The following is a 17840-nucleotide window of genomic DNA, read 5'->3' as shown; positions in this document are numbered from 1 at the left end:
CCTAATATAAACTTTTTAAAAGATAATGTGCCCTACAATTGCAAGGAACTGTGAACCTGTGGGTCACAGTTCCTTGAATTATTGATTGGTAACAGAAGAACGGATTGGGAAAGACAAGATAGGGGCAGTGGTGATTCACATGCACTGATTTTCACTTGTGAAAAAAGATTGAAACCTCCAGACTTGCAGAAGAGTTGCAGCTTTGTCTGTGGTCCTCTGTTCACTATAGACAAAGGAAGCTGATCATTTTTTTTTCTTTGTTATGATTGTCCTGTATGAATATAATCCAGGAGCAAAGGATTATGAAAGTTTGCGAAGCCGTATCAAATCCAAAAAACTTATTGTCCAGTATATTATGCATGGGCTCTGGAGGGAATTCAACGAAAAGATGAATACCTAATTAGAGAAACATTTGGTAACCATGATTTTCTACTCCTGCCTGCCATTTGGAAAGAGCCACAGGAAAAATGGAACCGAAATCATCACAAGCTCACAATGTCTAAGTTCTGAAGGCAGAGTTATGTTAACATCAGTAGGGGCAATCGCCTTCATTGGAGTCTCATAAAAGAATGAAGTAGGTGTCACTTAGGAGATCTTATATCAAAGATTGTTATATTAAATTCATTTCTTAGGTGATCTTCAGATATTTTGATACTAATAAGTTACAACATGTAGAAAAAACAATCACATGAGAACAAAATAAAGGCAATTTTCCCAGTCAATCTGACTTCAGCAGCATAAAAAAAAATGTATTTATCCTTCAATTAACCAGTCGTTACTTGTCTATCCCTGACATATCTGAAACATAAAATAATGAATGCGTCGTCAACTCAGTGTTATAATCAAAGATCTCTTGTCCGGCAAATAATTAATCCAAAACTCTCCTCATTTAACTATAAATTTTCTGATGCACAAAAAGATACAAACCAAACTGAAACAATGCAGTCAGTCAGATTTTGCTCTATCAACCATGGACATGGGCAGTAGTTCTGAAGTTACAGGATATTGTTAAGAAGCTTTCTTTGGAGGAGACATGTTACTGATGAGGGAAATTACAGTGCTGATCGTGAACATCTGCACCAGCAATCCTGTTCAGACAAGAACAAGAAGATTTGAAATATTCAGAATGTAATGCCTCAGAATTATGCACATAAGCATGAAGAACATGTAACTTACCGAGTAAAAGAACAGAAGTCCCAATAAGTTCAAACTTTTTTGTTTCCCATTCAGCTGGATTCTGAATAACCTGCCCAGAAAAAACCAAACAATATTCATTAGATATCAATTACAATTATTTTTTGGTAAATATCAGGGTTCTAGTGATTTCATTTCTCATTTAATTGGCTGGTAAACGAATAGTCTGCTCGTTTTTGCAGTCTGGCAATCCAATTATTGAAAGAAGATGTGAAATCAATTTATACATGATTTACAAGAATACAACGTCAAAGGCCCCTGGCATGATAAGCTCCATCGTAATTACCTTTGGCATTCATGAAAATAGATGTACAGCATTAAATGAAGAATAACACCAAGGATGGACCAACCTTTTGACCTCTAAATTCAGCCAAATTCCATGAATCTAAGGTATTATATTACATCGTAGTTCATTCATCCAAAAGACCACCTATTCTATAGCCTGTCTGCAAAGTACCCCAGAATCACTAATTATATATATAAGAGCATTATCGTATTTTGGATCTATGGGTAAACAATCTTCAAGGAAAAGATGTATTCCAACAACAATTCTTATACAAAATAATCAAGCAATAATGAAACTAGCTTACCTCTAATGTTGATCTGCTACTAACAGCACAAAATATAGATAGAAGTACTGCGATAGTTGACATGGCCAGGTAAAATCTCAAGAAACCTGCTCGGCTGCGCCTTCGGCCTTAAACAAAAGACAATGAATGAGTGTTAAAAGACTGCACAACTTCCAAAAAAAATTTAAGAAAAAAGAAGAAGAAGAATCATGTAAGCAACCTAATTCCCCAATTAGAAGAGAAATCAACCCAATGACAGAAGATGAAGCAGCAAGTATGTTTGGATCCTTCCCCTTTGAGATTGGTAAAACCACATGTAATAATTCTATCAATTGAAAGATACCCTGCATTATGAAGAAAATCACATCAAATGAAAAGCAGAGGATCCTACATGTGAATCTAATCAACTTCATCAAAGGATAAAGATGTTTAATTAAAAAAAAAAAAAGGGGGTGATGTTCTAATATGTGTAAAGCACAAAAATCTTAAATGAATGCCTAGAAGGTCTAGCAATATTGATGCTACAACAACAGGTTTGAAATCTATGCAAATCAAGTAATCTACAGAATACAGTAACTTCAAAAATCACAAAGTTATCGATTGGAGAGCTCAAGTAAATCTAAAACTATATTCGAACAAAACCTAATGAGCCAGAATCAACTTCAGCTAGCATCTGAAACTTGGAGTCCTTAAATGATAAACCAAGTTCAATTCTCACTTTCCATATGGAACAGATTACTAAAATGAATTTCCTTTTTCCTAGAACCCCCTCCTTGTATTGGTAAAACTCCAGACCCGTGAAAACCCCACTAACCCATAGAAAGTGAATTATCGTTCAAAGACTCGGTAGGTGGCCGTAACACAAATTTTTAGCAAATGCTAGAATTCAAACCTTAGACATGCATCCACCACTCAACAACAGCTCATCCCTTTGCCACTAAACCAACCTTGTGTGATTTTTGAGATACTTAATATCTTTCCGATCAAATTTACCAATAAAGCAGGTCAAGTCAAGCAGTACATTTTATTCAAATACAAACAGGAAAAAAAAAAAAATCCGTTCCCTGCCAATAACTCAATGAGATTAACAGTTCTGCACTTGCTCATCAAACAATAAGCAAGATAATAAAAATGATCAATTCAATTGCATTTAAATAAATTAACACTATCAAACTCGTTAAAATTACCAAATCAATATGCTAATGTACCTGAATAAAGATTAGAGCTTTGAGACGAGACTTCCCTTTAGCAACCTTTGTGTAACCTATGAGCAAAATTTAACAAAAACCCACATCAAAAATCAAACGAAAAAACTCAAAAGAATCAACTTTGAACAAAATGAAACCCTTTTAGCCATTGAAATAAAGATTTACAGATTCAAAAACAAACCATAATATTATTGATTCAAATAGATGAAAGAGAAGAAAAGAAAAGCATACGTGAATCAACCACCATGCGGTAGGAGAAATCAGAACCGTCGGTCCCAGATGGCCTCCCGGCTTTTCTCTGCTGCATGTCTTCTTGTTTCTTTGGTCACTGGCTGGTTGGGGATGTTACAATTGACTTCCCCGGTCAATTTCGAAAATAAAAAAGGCAGAGAAGGTAGCGAGAGACAGTCAGACAGAACGGCTGAAGAAGTGCGAAGGGAGACACCCTAAACTTTCAATATAAGAGCTATGGCATAAATATAATTTTTTCAAACTGTAAAGACATTATTAAATTCCTCAGGTAAAACGGTATTCATATCCGACCTGAATTCCAACTTTATCCTTTCAAGTTTTATCCAGACCTAAATGATCCATAAAATTTCTTATTCATTCATTACTTAATAGATTTAAATAAAATTATAGCAATTTACCGATAAAATAATATTTATATCCAACTCAAAGTCCATTTTATCCTTTAAAATTTTATCCAAACCCAAACTATTCATAAATTTTTTTATCCATTTAAATTAGTTCGAGGCAATATTTATTAGGTGTGAATAAAATTGTCATCCTTGTCAATTTACAGCTTCGATTGAGATTGCCTTAATTGCCATCATGGCCTATGGTAGTTGAGAAATTGGGCGGGTGGGGAATTGTTTGTGATGTGGAGTTGTATTATTTAAGTAATTGAAATATATATATATATATATATATATATATATATATATATATTGTACTCTTAGAGATATTTGTGATTATAAAATATGGAAATTTATTAGATTTAGTTATTATGGTTCTTTGTAGGGTTTTTTAAGCGAAATAAAAATTTTAAATATAGTTCTTATACATAAAAAAAAACTATCTAAATTTTGTTAAAATTAAAAAAAATTTAATTCTCTAAAATCATTAACTAAATTAAATATCAGATTAATAAACTAAATAATGAATCTTATAAAAATTATTTTTTTGTTAGATATAGGTGACGGGAAATTTATTACTAGAATTAGCTGGGATGGCTACTGGAATTTAATTGATGTAGTAGTTTGAACCATGACATTTAATAAATATTGCTATTTAGAAACACCGTATCTATTACATGTTGTTCTGAACTGCAATATTTTTTAAAAAATACTATTTTGTCAAAACTTTTTGATGTTGTGTTTATTAGCTGTTTTAGAACCAGACATCTTTTGCTTCTTTGCAACACGATCAAATGCGTCCTTGATGGGATTCAGATCCATTTTTCACCTCACAGTCTCACCAGTTTAAGCTTAGAAATAACTATGTGAAGGTCATCACCACTTTTGATTGCAAACAACTCCATGACCCTAACAACACAAAATTAACCTCTCCCAATATACAATCTTCTAACTTAATTGGTATTATCTTCAAACCAAAATTCCAATACCTTTCAAACAAGAAAAAACTCATGCCAAGTTTGAAGTATCAAAATGTGGAGAAGAGCATGACATTAGTCCTAGCTGCTTCTGCAAGAAATGAAAGTAAAGAATAATTTATTTTCATCTACAAGAAACAGCGATTATCAATTTCAAATCAGTAGAACTCCATCGCAAATTCTATTTAAAAGCAGATTGCAAAACAGCGTCAGTCCGTTGCAAAAAGCCCCAACACTCATAAGTATTTGCAACGTATTTCATAATTCCATTGCTAGATTTACAATTGCGAATATTTTTTCAATGAATTTTCTTAATTAACTACAAAAATTCCGATACTAAATTGCTATCAATCAATTGCAAAATTCTGTCACTAATCCATCTTTGTACACACAACATAATATATAAATCAATCCATGTACATTAATTCATAAATTTTCCAGGATAATTTAGTGAAAAAATAAAGGAACTGTAAAATCAAACAAACGAAAATCCACTTACACCTTCTACATAACTTTATTAAAAAAAAAAAAAACCAAACTTTCAAGGTAATTTAGCAATTTCATGACAAAAATCAAGAACCCAAAAACAAACTCACTATAGCAGTGAAACAAGAACAATAAGAAACTGGGTTCTGCCTTAATCGAAAAAATATCTACCATTTTTGCAAGAGTAAAAATTCAGCGAGGTCCAACAAAATCGTAAAAGACAATACCAAAATGAATAACGTTAAACAAAAGGAAGAGGAAGGGAGAGGGAGAGGGGCATACCTTGGGATGCTGGTGGGTTGGGCGTTAGATCTTGAGAAGTTTGGTCGGAGGCGGGAAGGAGGTTGTTGGCTGGTTCGGCGGCTGCCGGAGTTGAAAGAGGTGTGAGAGAGGATAAAATGAATATCTGATCTCTTCTTCAGATCAAATCGGTTATTTTACAATTTCTTTCAGGGAAAACTACATGTTAGTCCAAAACTTTATCATGAGTTTCACGTATCGGTCCCTATATTATTTTTATTATTTGCTAGAGGAGGCTTGACCCGAAATCATTATTATGTGTTTAGGAGGGTAATTATGATTGTTTTTAAAGTATTTTATATTTTAAAAAGTATTAAAATAATATTTTTTTAATATTTTTTTTTATTCACTATTTTTATTTTAAATGCTGATTACCCGATTTATCTTTAAAAATAAAGATGGCAAATCAATGTTAATGACAAGAATACCAAATCAGGGGGTAATGGAGATGGCGAGAGACATGAATATGGGTGGTAGCAGCTAGAGGAAATAAATTTTACTGCCTAGCTGTTTCGCCAGTTTTTTTACAGCCCAAAAAGAATTAAAGCATTGCAGGTGCTTGGTACATCATTCAAGAAAATTAAAAATAAATGCGTATATTTATTAAAATAAATCGAGAAACATATATATTAAAAAAATAAGTTTTGTTAAACGATTTGTTTATCAAATGAAGACCTAAACTGACTTGATTTTAAAATGATATTTTTTTTAATCAGTAACACATTAGATCAATTTTGGACAACATGAAATAACCATTAAATTTACGACAGGAGACATATACACAATCACAATAGGCTAACCCGGGAAGCCTGCTATCTCTTTCTTTCCTCTCTTCCCTCTTAATGTTGAGTCTTTATTATATTCGGGTTGGATAAAATTCAAGATTAAATTGAAGAGGTCTAGAGAAACACTACTAAATTAAAAGAAGAGGCTTGGGTTTTGGTGGATTGAAAATTAGAACTTAATTGAAAAATTATTATAGATTTAGAGATTAACATAAACAAAAAAAAAAAAATAGAGAAAGGATTGGCACATGCAAACCATGCAACAATGAGTGAAAGGTGTCATTTTTTTGGGTAGCATGTGATGACTCAAACACATGGAAATGCTGTACAACTCGCGTTTCAAAAAATTATGATTTTTTTTTGTTTAAAATTAATATATTTTTAATGTTTTTGAATCCAATCGTTTTTATAAGTTAATATTAAAAATAATTTTTTAAATAAAAAAATACTTTTACACTATAACGGCTGTTCCAATCCCAAGTAAAACCTATAAAAACAAATTATTTTTTTGTATTGTTCAAATCATCGCTATCATTCTTTCACGGTGGGGTGTATCTAAATCGGCAGCACACAACCATTTCTTGAACTTCCTTTTCTTTCTTTTTCTCTCTCTCCTTCCCTTGTTTCCCACACATGAAATTTCTTCTCCTAGACTAAAAAGGACAGGATTTTCTACCGATCTTCAATTGTAGTCCATTTAGTTCTAATCATTTGAAAACCAAAAACTCGGAGCATCACAAAATTGAGTGACAACCCAAAGTTTTTTTTTTTTTTTCATTTTGAAAACTCATACTAAGTTAAGTGAATCAAACTATCACTCCCAGGTCTCAAGAAAACCAAATATGAAAGGGCCTAATTGAAAAATAATATATGGAAATGAAAAAAAAAAAGACAAATAGTGAGTCCACAATAAACCAACACAAATTAATTTTTCTTTATATGTGAAATCAATAAGCTCCACCGTAGAAGTTTCTACTAGAAAAATGCAACCCAGCATAACAGGGGTTTGAAAAGATATCAAAAAATTACAAAGGGCAAGCTCATTGCCCACTGCTAAATGAAAAAAAAAAAAAAAAAAAAAAAAAAAAGAGCTGAAGAGTTTAAATATATGCCTTGTGATACCTATTCAGACCAGCTTTCATTGCTTCATGGGAGTCTCATGCATGCTTGAACAGCTTCATGCTTAGCCAATGAAAATACACAGCAATGATCAAGATAGGAGGCGTCAAGGGCACCAAGAAGCAGTAATACCTGTTATTATAAAATAAACTAATACCAAATTAGATTTAAGCAACAAAAAAATAAAAAGAGCCAAACGCAGCAGCTAAATAAAAATCACCTGTCGTTTTGGATGGCAGAGATGATAGGATTGTCCGATAATGGAAGAAGCTTTGATATTACTGCCGCAGATAGAAATCCCACAAAAGAAACGGAACCGATCAAGATGAACAACCATCCACTGAACGTTGCCGTTTTGCTGAATCCCATTCGATAAAAAAAACCATTGCTCTCTTTGAAGCCAATTTTGGGATCAATTGTGTAGAGCGAGGAGGAGCGCAATGGAGACGGCTGGGGAGGGATAGTTTCAGAAAATAGAAAGGTAAAACTTGTCATTCAAGTCGGGACTCATAGCTAACAAATGTGTATAATGCTTCCATTGCTAGATTTACCATTGCGAATACTTTTGCGATGGATTTTCTAAATTATAACTACAGAAATCCTGTCACTAACATAATATACAAATCAATCCATTTGCATTAATTCATGAATCTTCATGGACGATTTAGTGGGAACAAAAATAAAGGAACTGGAAACATCAAACAAGCACAAATCCACCTGCACCTTCTAGGTAACTTTATTAAAAAAAATTCAAACTTTCAAGGTAACTTAGCAATTTCATGACAAAAATCAAGAACCCAGAAAAGAAAATCACTTTTAATCACAAAAATATTAACCATTTTTGCAAGAGTAAAGATTCAGCGAGGTACAAGAAAATCGTACAAGACAACACCAAAATGAATAACGTAAAAGAAAAAGGAAGGGAGACGGAGAGGGGCATACCTTGGGTTGCTGGCGGGTTGGCCGTTAGATTTTGGGAAGTTTGGTCGGCGGCGGGAAGGAGGTTGTTCGCGGGTTGGGCGGCTGTCGAGTTGAAAGAGGATAGAAAGAATGTCTGATCTCCTCTTTAGATCTGCTGTTTTGCAATAATTTTCAAGAAAACTACATATTAATCCAAACATGTATCATGAGTTTCACGTATCAGTCCCTGGCTTATTATTATTGTTATTATTTGCTAGAAGAGGCATGACCTATGATCATAATTATTAAATTTGGACCGCCTGTGCATGTTGATTCATTGATAGAACTGGTTCAAGTTTTCTTTGAGACCAAGATGGATGTTGATCTAGTTAAACATGAGTAATTTAGTCGATCAATCATTAACTTGACTGATCTAGAGTGTTTGAATAGGTTTTGTGCAGCTTCAGGACAAAAAGTTGGTGCAAAAAACTTCTCAAAAAATACTTCCGAGGTGTTTGCAAGATCACTCTGTCACATTAGTGGTTCTACTACTACAAAAGGACCTCGGAAAGTATTTGGGTCGAGCTTAGGTTTAAGATTTGCCCTAATAGCTAGGCTGGGCTGGGTCAGGTCCTGGAAAAATTATTGGGTCTGACTTAGCTCTTAAAAGATTGAGTTTTGCTCCAATTATAAAAATAATGTTGAAATGGTAAAAATTGCCATAATTAATTTGTGGGCTGGGCAAACAAGGCCGATAACATAAAAATAATGAGAATATATTTTCTTAATTACATTTCTCTTATTTCTCTCTTCTATCTTATGGTGTAAATATTAATAATTATAAAAAATATTTAAAACCAAAAAAATAAAATTTGAATACCATCTATAGCTAGAGCGATAAAAACATTGAGATTGATCATGTTATGTTGCACCAATCTTTTGATCAATATACCCATTAATATTTTTTTATGTTCTATCTTTGAGCTTTCAGGTCGATCGAGGGACAAGTGAAAATCACTTGCAATTCTGAGCTTTCAAAGTACGATCAATATTAATGCTTGCTAGCTATGGAAAATTCATAATTTTCATGATTAAATTATTAAAGAAATCTGGCTTGCCCTACAATCTAGAAAGGACATGTTCATTCATATTTTTTTATGGATCTTTGATCATCAGAACTGTTCGAGTAATATATATATAGTTGAATAAAATTATTTCTTCCTTTTGAAGGAACTTTTACTTCCGCTGTACTTAAGAAGTATTATAAATAAATATATACAACAAAGAATAATTAATGTTTATTCTTCTTTGTTATCATTACAACCTTTACAAAAACTTGGTTTATATATGTAATTCAAAGCTTAATTAAATCACATAAAGCGGAACAGCAGCTAAAGCATTGACAAAATAAGAATTTATTTATTTAATTACGAATATAATTCAAGCTGATTTCATGGCAAAATACGTTTTCTCTTGCAAGCATGACATGTCTTCTCTTCGTAATAATCACCGATCTGCTTTAATTGGCCTGCTTATTATTCTATGCATTACGTAATTAACCCAGAAAGAGGGCAATCCTCTGCACTTTTGTCAACGTTTTTATTTTTTATTTTTTATAATAACTTCTGTCAAGGTTGTAATGATAACAAAGAGATTTGATCACAATATGTTGTGAAATCTGATACTATATGTAGTTAAATTATTGTACCAACATACCAACACTGTACTGAGGATTTTTTTTTTATTATTATTTTTAATGAATGTATGATTTAGAATATGTAAAATCTATTTAAGATCTGATGAAGAAAAATATTTTCAAGATAAACTAAAAATAATTTATCTTATTCAATATTTTTATTAAACTCAATTTAGCTCAGCAGATCAATTTAATATATAATTTAGTTTAAATTTTTAAAAAATAAAATAAAAATTAATTTGATATGACTTAATCTCTTTGATAATGAATTTATAAACTTGATTAGAACTTCATTTAACTTTAAAAAAATAAAATTAAAATAATATTTTTTTAATTACTTAATTAATCTAGATTGATTCATCTAACACGTTCCTTGAGTTGAGTTGTCATACCGTACTGTATGACTTTAATAACATTGCTCTTTAACAAATAGTTAGCTCATGTCTTGTCTCTTGCCTCTTGCTTAACTTTAATTGATATTGTATGCAGAAATAGTTATTTACGCAAAAGAAGTATTAATGTTCGTTTGTGCACTAAGCAAAGACAACATGGAGTGGAGTACTCAACATGTTATCTTGCATTTTCATATATATGGAATATTACTCTGCGAACTTTCAAATAATCAAGAGACCCTCTGCTAACAAGCTGTTATATATGACCCTTAAGAGCCTCAAGATCCAAATCAGAAAGAATGAAACGAAGCACAATCATGTCAACCAAGGTTAGGCTATTTGCAACATTGATGTTCTTCTCTTCAATGCTCTCATTTGCAGCATCAAAGAGCACCGAAGCCGACATAACTTGGTGGTGCAACCACACACCACACCCTTCACCATGCATGTACTACATGAGCCATAGCCACCGTCATTTTTCTCCCAAACATAGGTCCCAATTTCGGATAATGTCTGTCCAGTTAGCCCTTGAGAGCGCCCTTACTGCACAAGGTCAGGTCTCACAATTCAAACAGAATTGTGAGAACCAGAACCAAAGAGCTGTATGGTCGGATTGTTTGAAACTTCACTCTAATGCCATTCTTCAACTTAACCGCACCCTAATTGGTTTAGAAACGAAGAGGCTTCCGTGTACAGATCTTGATGCACAAACATGGCTAAGCACGGCTCTAACCAACATCCAAACATGCCGAACCGGGTCCTTGGACCTTAATGTGACAGATTTTACGATGCCAGCCGCGTCGAAAAACTTGTCTGAGCTCATTAGCAATACTCTGGCTATCAATGGGGGTTTGCTTGCAACTGAAGATAATAACACACAAGGGTTCTTTCCTAGCTGGTTCTCGAAGCAAAACAGACGGCTATTGCAATCTACATCAATAGCAGCAAAGGCGAATCTAGTCGTGTCAAAAAGTGGTTTAGGGAATTTTAGGACTATTCAGGCAGCTATCGATGCAGCCTCAAAGAGGATGTTCGGAACTAGGTTTATTATATATGTAAAAAGAGGAGTTTACAGGGAGAATATTGAAGTTGGAGTTAACAGCAACAATATTTGGCTGGTCGGAGATGGATTGAGAAACACTATAATTACAAGTAGCCGGAGTGTTGGGGCTGGTTATACAACTTATAGCTCTGCAACCGCTGGTAAGAAATTGTATCTTTTCATGCTTGAATTTATCCGCTATCCTTCTATCGAGTTAATTTTAGTATTAACATACGGTCAAATATATTTTCGAGGACCAATAATTTTGATTGAGATGAACAGAAAGGGAGAAGAATGAAGCTCTGTTGGTTTAGGAATGTTTGGGTGAGGAATTCATAGAGTTAATAATTAAATAGGCAATTGCTGAATTGTTCATGTACGTATAATGTCTAATTTTTTAATGTTTTGCTCTCTTCCCTTAAAAGCTACGATTTCATAATAAAGAATGGATATAGTAATTATACATATTTTAGCTAGAGATGTCTTGATTCTCAATCAAATATCCATGATTTTGCCTTTTTTTTAGCTTTTAATTCTAACAAAAACCATTACAAGTAATTCTATATATTTTTCGGCAATTAATTTAATTGTTTGAAATGATGTTAGACATGATTTTAATTATAACATGATCCAAGTTTTTCAATACCTTTAACTGGAGTGATAACTTGCGGTTGTGCTCCATTATTTACTTGTCCACTAAGCTAAAGAAAAAAAGCCTAATTTAGCTAAATATTGATTTGTAGGTATTGATGGCCTTCGCTTTGTGGCTCGTGGCATTAGCTTCATAAACGCGGCAGGTCCGCTAAAGGGTCAAGCAGTTGCGCTCCGATCAGCCTCAGATCTCTCAGTCTTTTATCGATGCTCCTTTCAAGGATATCAAGACACCCTTTTTGTCCACTCTCAAAGGCAATTCTATAGAGAATGCTACATCTATGGCACCATAGACTTCATCTTTGGAAATGCAGCAGTCGTGTTCCAAAATTCTATTATTTTTGCGAGGAGGCCTTTAAATGGTCAAGCAAATATGATAACAGCACAAGGCCGTAATGACCCTTTCCAAAACACCGGAATTTCTATCCATAATTCGCAAATTCTACCGGCGCCTGACCTGAAGCCGGTAGTTGGAGCATTTGAAACATACTTGGGGAGGCCATGGATGCAATATTCTAGGACTGTTATTCTTCAAACTTACATTGATAGTTTTATTAATCCATCAGGTTGGTCACCATGGCAACGTACTAACTTTGCTCAAGACACATTGTATTATGGAGAGTATAAAAATTATGGGCCTGGCTCTTCGACCAAAACGAGGGTTGCTTGGAAAGGATATCATGTTATAACTAGCCCTAGTGTGGCCTCACGTTTCACTGTTAGAAACCTCATCGCTGGAAATTCATGGTTGCCAGCAACCACAGTCCCATTTACTTCTGACCTTTGACCATTATGCTGTGGTATTTGTCACTGTATTTATTTCGCAATTCAATTTTTTTTTTGTACATTTTAACACACTGAATGTACAAGTTAATTTATAAATATTATTTACTTGACTGGAGCAACTAGAAAAGAAAATACAATTATTTGTTTTTCTTCGGTGAATGTGTCAAATTTTATTAAAGAAAATAAAGTACAATAATTTTTTTCTATCTAAAGTGTCGAATATAAACAATATTGTGTTGATTATCCTTCTGGATCAAGAATGGTGTGGGAGAAAAGGTATGGGAAGAAAGAACAAGAAAAATAGAGAATGAGAGTCGTCACCTAATATTTTTTTCAATAGAAACCTTAATCGATCTCAGAATTCAAGTAAAGAAATTGATTGCATAAGGGAAAGATATTAGCACCTCTAATATGTCTTACTTGAGGTAAGCTTCATTGTTCATTTGTCTGATGTAAACTAAGGTATTGTTATTTTTTCTAATCGTTGGTTTGTCTATGCCTAAAAAAATATCCTCATCAGTAAGGAAATCCTTATCTTATTCGTTTAAAAACCTAAATGTTCTAATGTCAATATAATTAAAAACAAAATGGACTACCTTTTCATCTAATATCGAGAATATGTTTTACGTATAAGCTTATAATCTTGGATACTAAAAGAAAAGAAAATAATATTTTGGTATTTTTTGAAATATAAGCTAAGCTCTCATGATTTTAATAAACTAGTTACTAAATCCAAAAACTGCACGCAAAGTAAAAATTATTTTTTTTTATGATTTTTTTATATAGGGAAAATATGCATATATAATCTATTTTTAAGAGACTTGACCATATGCAAATTAATATGGAAATTGTATTTTTTAAAGGAAAGATTTTTTTATTGTTTTTTTTTATAGGAGGGAACCAATTAGTTTAATACCGAAAACCACATCGCGTGTAGGTCACAATTTCAAATATTAAATATGAAAAGGTGAAAACAAAAGTGAGGAAATCAAAATAGATTGCAAAATTGTCATAAGACTTTTGAAATTTTGACTAAAGTGGCATTCGACAAAATACAATAATATGTTTTAAATCAAATAAGATATCAATTTAAAAAAACAAATTATTTGCTATTTGATATCAACTCAAAGTCAAGCAAACACCAAACCCAAACATAAACCATGAATTAAAAAAAAATCACTCCAAAAAGTAAACACACCATCCACCATAAATTATCAAATCAAAAACATAAATCAATTCAAATCGATAGGGTCCAAACAGTCCAAATATTATACAAAAACAATAAAGATGTCTCAAATTCCACAACATTATAGCAATTTGTCAAAAAATAATTCGAGGTAATGAATCAACATCTTGAGGAGTTTAGCATATCCAGGAGCTACTGCAATCAGGTCAAAAGGGTCGTTGGGACAATGGTGGTGTGTGTACCACAAGCCACAACCATTGTCGACACGTGGATGCACTCGTCGAAGCTACTCGAGGATGGTGGGCTACTAGATCTAAAGCCTCACGGTCTCCTCTCCACTACTACGCTGACAATGTTCCTCCACGCCTTTTGAGGAGTGAGATCTGGCCTTCCAAAGCTTCAATCTCCTTTTCCTTTCTTTCTCCCTAGGCCGGCGGTGAAGATCATTGTTATCTGCAAAAATAACTTCCACAAGCAGTTTGTTTTTTGCTTTTCATTTTTTTTCCTTTAAACATATTTGTTTTTTTATTTTGGTTTCACTTTCTTCTTCTTTGTTTCAGATAGCTGGTGGTAAGATCAAGAGGCCACTGGCGTGACTGTGTTTCTACTACTATTAGTGGCAGCGATGAGCTGTGATGTTGATGACCATGATTGAAATCAAAAGGAGAGTTGTTGGATCTATGGGCCCTGCTATGTGTGGGCTACTACTAGAGGCTGGTTGAAAGAGATGAAGAAGCTGGTGTTTTTTTAGGAAAACCCACTATCACTGGTAGTGTTGAAGTTGAGAGGGTTATGGGCAGCCACTCAAATGGAGAAGAAAAGTGATGGTTGGTTTTTTAGGTTAGGAGATGGAGGAGAGATCGGGGGGCGATGTTTTAGTTGTGGATCAATGGTTGGTAATGGAGGGAAGAGGTTGGGTATTGGTGTTTAGGACCAGGGTCAGGTGGTTTTTTTTTTTGTGGTAAGGTTATGGATGGAGGTTAAAGATTGTGGGGGTTGTGTTGTGGGGATCTAAATGTTTTTAGGTTATGCTGAAAGGGTTTTGTGGTGAAGGAGAGAAAAATGCAGTGGCGGCTAGTTTGGTAGAAATAGATCTAGGGTTTTTTTTTAGGGAAAGAAGAAGGCTCATCTGGCTGGAGTAAAAGAGTTGTTGGTGGTGTTTCTAGTGATGCTGGGAAGTCCAATGTGTTTTTGGTGATGGCAACGATGACGAAGGTACGGCAGAGGAAAAGAGAAAAGGTTGGTGAAAATCATAAGGGAAAAGCTGGTTTTTTGTCAATTTTATACCAGAATTTCTTGTTTTCCAATTTGGAATCCACCTTTATTTATAAGGGGTGGAAGAGGGGTATTTTGTCTTTGTTAAGAATAAATCTTAGCTCTTGATTCAATTGAGAATGATCTTAATCATTGGCTTAAATGTGTCATCATGGTCTATGAAAAATGGTTGCTAAAGGCTAGTCAAGTTGGTTACTTTGGAGCGGTGTCGCAACAACTATTGAGGCAACCAGACAACGAGACCTATTCTGGGGTGTAATACAATGTCAGGTCACCATAGTGGTATATGGATTATTCAGTTTGGTTGATAGACAAAGCATTAAATACTCTGGAAAGGTATCTATCCAAGCGATTTTTTGGGCAAAAGGTAGGGGTGATGAACAATAATCAGACAACTTGTCGTTTGGTTTCTTTTTTCTTTTTGTCAAAACAACATCATTTTGATTTTAGTGTTTAATTTAGGGATTTGATCAAAGTTCAATTTAGTCCTTTGACTTTTAATTTCTTCAAATTGCATCCGTAATTGACCTCGTACTTCTAATTTTATGCAATTTTGCCCTTACTAAACATCAATATCAGCCCCAAATTTTAACACTTTTTTTTTATTTTGATCCTTGATCTTGGATTTATACAAATTAACCCTCAATTGATCATTAAACTTTTAATTTTTTTTTTATTTTCACCCTTATTTTCAAAAGAACCACTAGCAGATTCAACAAAAAAAAAGGAAGACAACGCCGATGCAGATACTATGGGTGAGAATGAATGAGAGAACTGAACCAAGGACAACAATGGTGGTGGGAGCTATGTTGTTATGATTTTATGTTGGATCCATAAGGAAAGAAAAGAAAGGTGTTAAGATTCAAGTTTCTAATATATAAGAATAAGAGGCTCAAACAATAAATTAGTCATAATATTTATTTATATAAGTAGAGCAACATTTAATAGTAAGAGAGTATAAAACACTGTAAAACATCAAACTTATACACAATTTAGGAACACAGATTCACTGCACCAATCAATTAAATATTAATTTCAACCATATCTTCATGAAGTCATGAACATGCAAAATTTTCATAGATTATGGCCTACTCTAACCCAAAAACTTACCTCCCTCGTAGAAATGCATGCTGTCTAAAGTATTGAGCTTGGTCTACATGGAGAACATGGAATAAATAATCAACAATTAATATTTTTTTCTGAACCAGTTTCTATCAAAATTAAAAATATTTAATGATTTTAAGAGTATATTTTTACATCAATTAAGTGTATTAACTAAGTGAATAAATTAATATTCTTAGATTTTTATCTTAAAACTTGAATTCAGAGAAGAAGCAAATCTCATCAACTACATAATTTATCCCTTCATTTTTTTCCGGCATGATTTTCAATATTAAAAAAAAAAAAAAAAAAAAAAAAAAAAAAAAAAAAAAACCTCAATGAGACAGCTGCCTGTTCCGTGCTCGATTTCGTTATGACTTTTGAGATGGTGATATCTCACAAGGTCAAGCTTTTTGAATCTTCAATTATTTTGGCACGTGAGTAAAGAATTTAGTTGTCCTAACTTTAATATTATAATGTCTAACCAGTACTCTCCATCGGGAAGCTCACGAAGCTGGCGCCACACCTGCCCAAAAGTACTAGTAATTCTCGGCTACATGTTTTGCATACGTGTACAAATCTCCCTCGTTGTTTACTTATAGCCTTAGATTACTCATCATATCTCATTCCAAAAACAAAACAAAAAAAATCATTGTTGGGAAATTTTTTGATGTTCGTATTTTAATAACATAAATATTAAGTTTTTGTGTGTTTTAATTAATAATTTTTAAAATTTATAGAACTTGAATTAGTAATTTTTTAAAAAATCAATTTAAAATCTAATTAATTGAGTTACACTCTTTTAGAATTAATTATCAGGATTAATTGAATAATACTTATAGTATGGAAAAGAGTTATACATATAAAAATAAAGGAAAAAAAAATAAAAAACAGTATAGAGAATTCTTATCGTTTTTTTTCGAGAAAACCAGATATGATTTCTCTCTTTTTTTATGATTATATTTCTCTTATGAGATAAGCATCTAGAAATAGCAACCATGCCCATAGATGCATGTAGTTAGATCTGTGCCGATAAGTTGATTGATATTATTGTTTTCCAAAAAAAAAAGGTTTTATATTCAAATATTTTCTTTATATATATATATATATAAACAAAAACAAAACAATGGATAGACCCGTAACTGGGTTCAATTGTTGCGGTCTTCGTTCTAATAATTCATGGAGGTTTAGAGATAATTTCTCAAGAGCAAAGGTGATTAGTACAATATCAGCTGATTGGCTCAACCTGTGGGATGTCATGGCCAAAAATAGAATTTATTAACTTGATAAATAAATTTAAAAGAAAAGAGAGAAAAGAAGTAGAAGATGACTTTATTTTTATTTTATTTACATAATTAGAAGTATGAAAATCATTGAATACTCATTCAATTATTCAATAATCAAAATTATTTTTTGAATAATATGTTACACTCGAGACATATAAATCTGAAAGATTTCCGGGAAAAAAAACTGATATAATCATTATAATTAAATCCAATCAAATATTTAAAATGTGTAAATCCCACAATTTACCG

General features: G+C 32.9%; 2 protein-coding genes across 7 annotated transcripts; one reads left to right on the top strand and one right to left on the bottom strand.

Annotated features, from left to right (window-relative positions):
• Positions 1–738: 738 nt before the first annotated feature.
• On the bottom strand, positions 739–8378 carry LOC118060610 (uncharacterized). Of its 6 annotated transcripts, none has more exons than XM_035073844.2 (11): positions 8219–8378; positions 7497–7726; positions 7280–7408; positions 5355–5435; positions 4599–4677; positions 3203–3326; positions 2972–3027; positions 1984–2107; positions 1785–1891; positions 1177–1246; positions 739–1088 (listed from the first exon to the last, which is right to left on the bottom strand). In XM_035073844.2, the coding sequence occupies exons 6-11, from the start codon at positions 3276–3278 to the stop codon at positions 1009–1011; spliced, it is 513 nt and encodes a 170-aa protein (XP_034929735.1). In that variant the 5' UTR covers positions 3279–3326; positions 4599–4677; positions 5355–5435; positions 7280–7408; positions 7497–7726; positions 8219–8378; the 3' UTR covers positions 739–1008. The 6 variants fall into 6 exon arrangements, with proteins under 6 accessions (XP_034929735.1, XP_034929736.1, XP_034929737.1 ...); XM_035073845.2 differs by having other exon boundaries at positions 3203–3307; XM_035073846.2 differs by lacking the exon at positions 4599–4677.
• A 2110-nt stretch (positions 8379–10488) lies between these two features.
• On the top strand, positions 10489–12809 carry LOC118060611 (probable pectinesterase/pectinesterase inhibitor 33). The gene is made up of 2 exons (XM_035073848.2): positions 10489–11467; positions 12050–12809. Exons 1-2 carry the CDS (start codon positions 10564–10566, stop codon positions 12742–12744), a joined length of 1599 nt encoding a protein of 532 aa, XP_034929739.1. The 5' UTR covers positions 10489–10563; the 3' UTR covers positions 12745–12809.
• Positions 12810–17840: the final 5031 nt, after the last annotated feature.

Source organism: Populus alba, chromosome 12 (assembly GCF_005239225.2).
Source record: "Populus alba chromosome 12, ASM523922v2, whole genome shotgun sequence".
Classification (NCBI taxonomy): Eukaryota; Viridiplantae; Streptophyta; class Magnoliopsida; order Malpighiales; family Salicaceae; genus Populus; species Populus alba.
The sequence above is the reverse complement of the archived record's forward strand: the minus strand, read 5'-3'. Positions and strand labels throughout refer to the sequence as shown.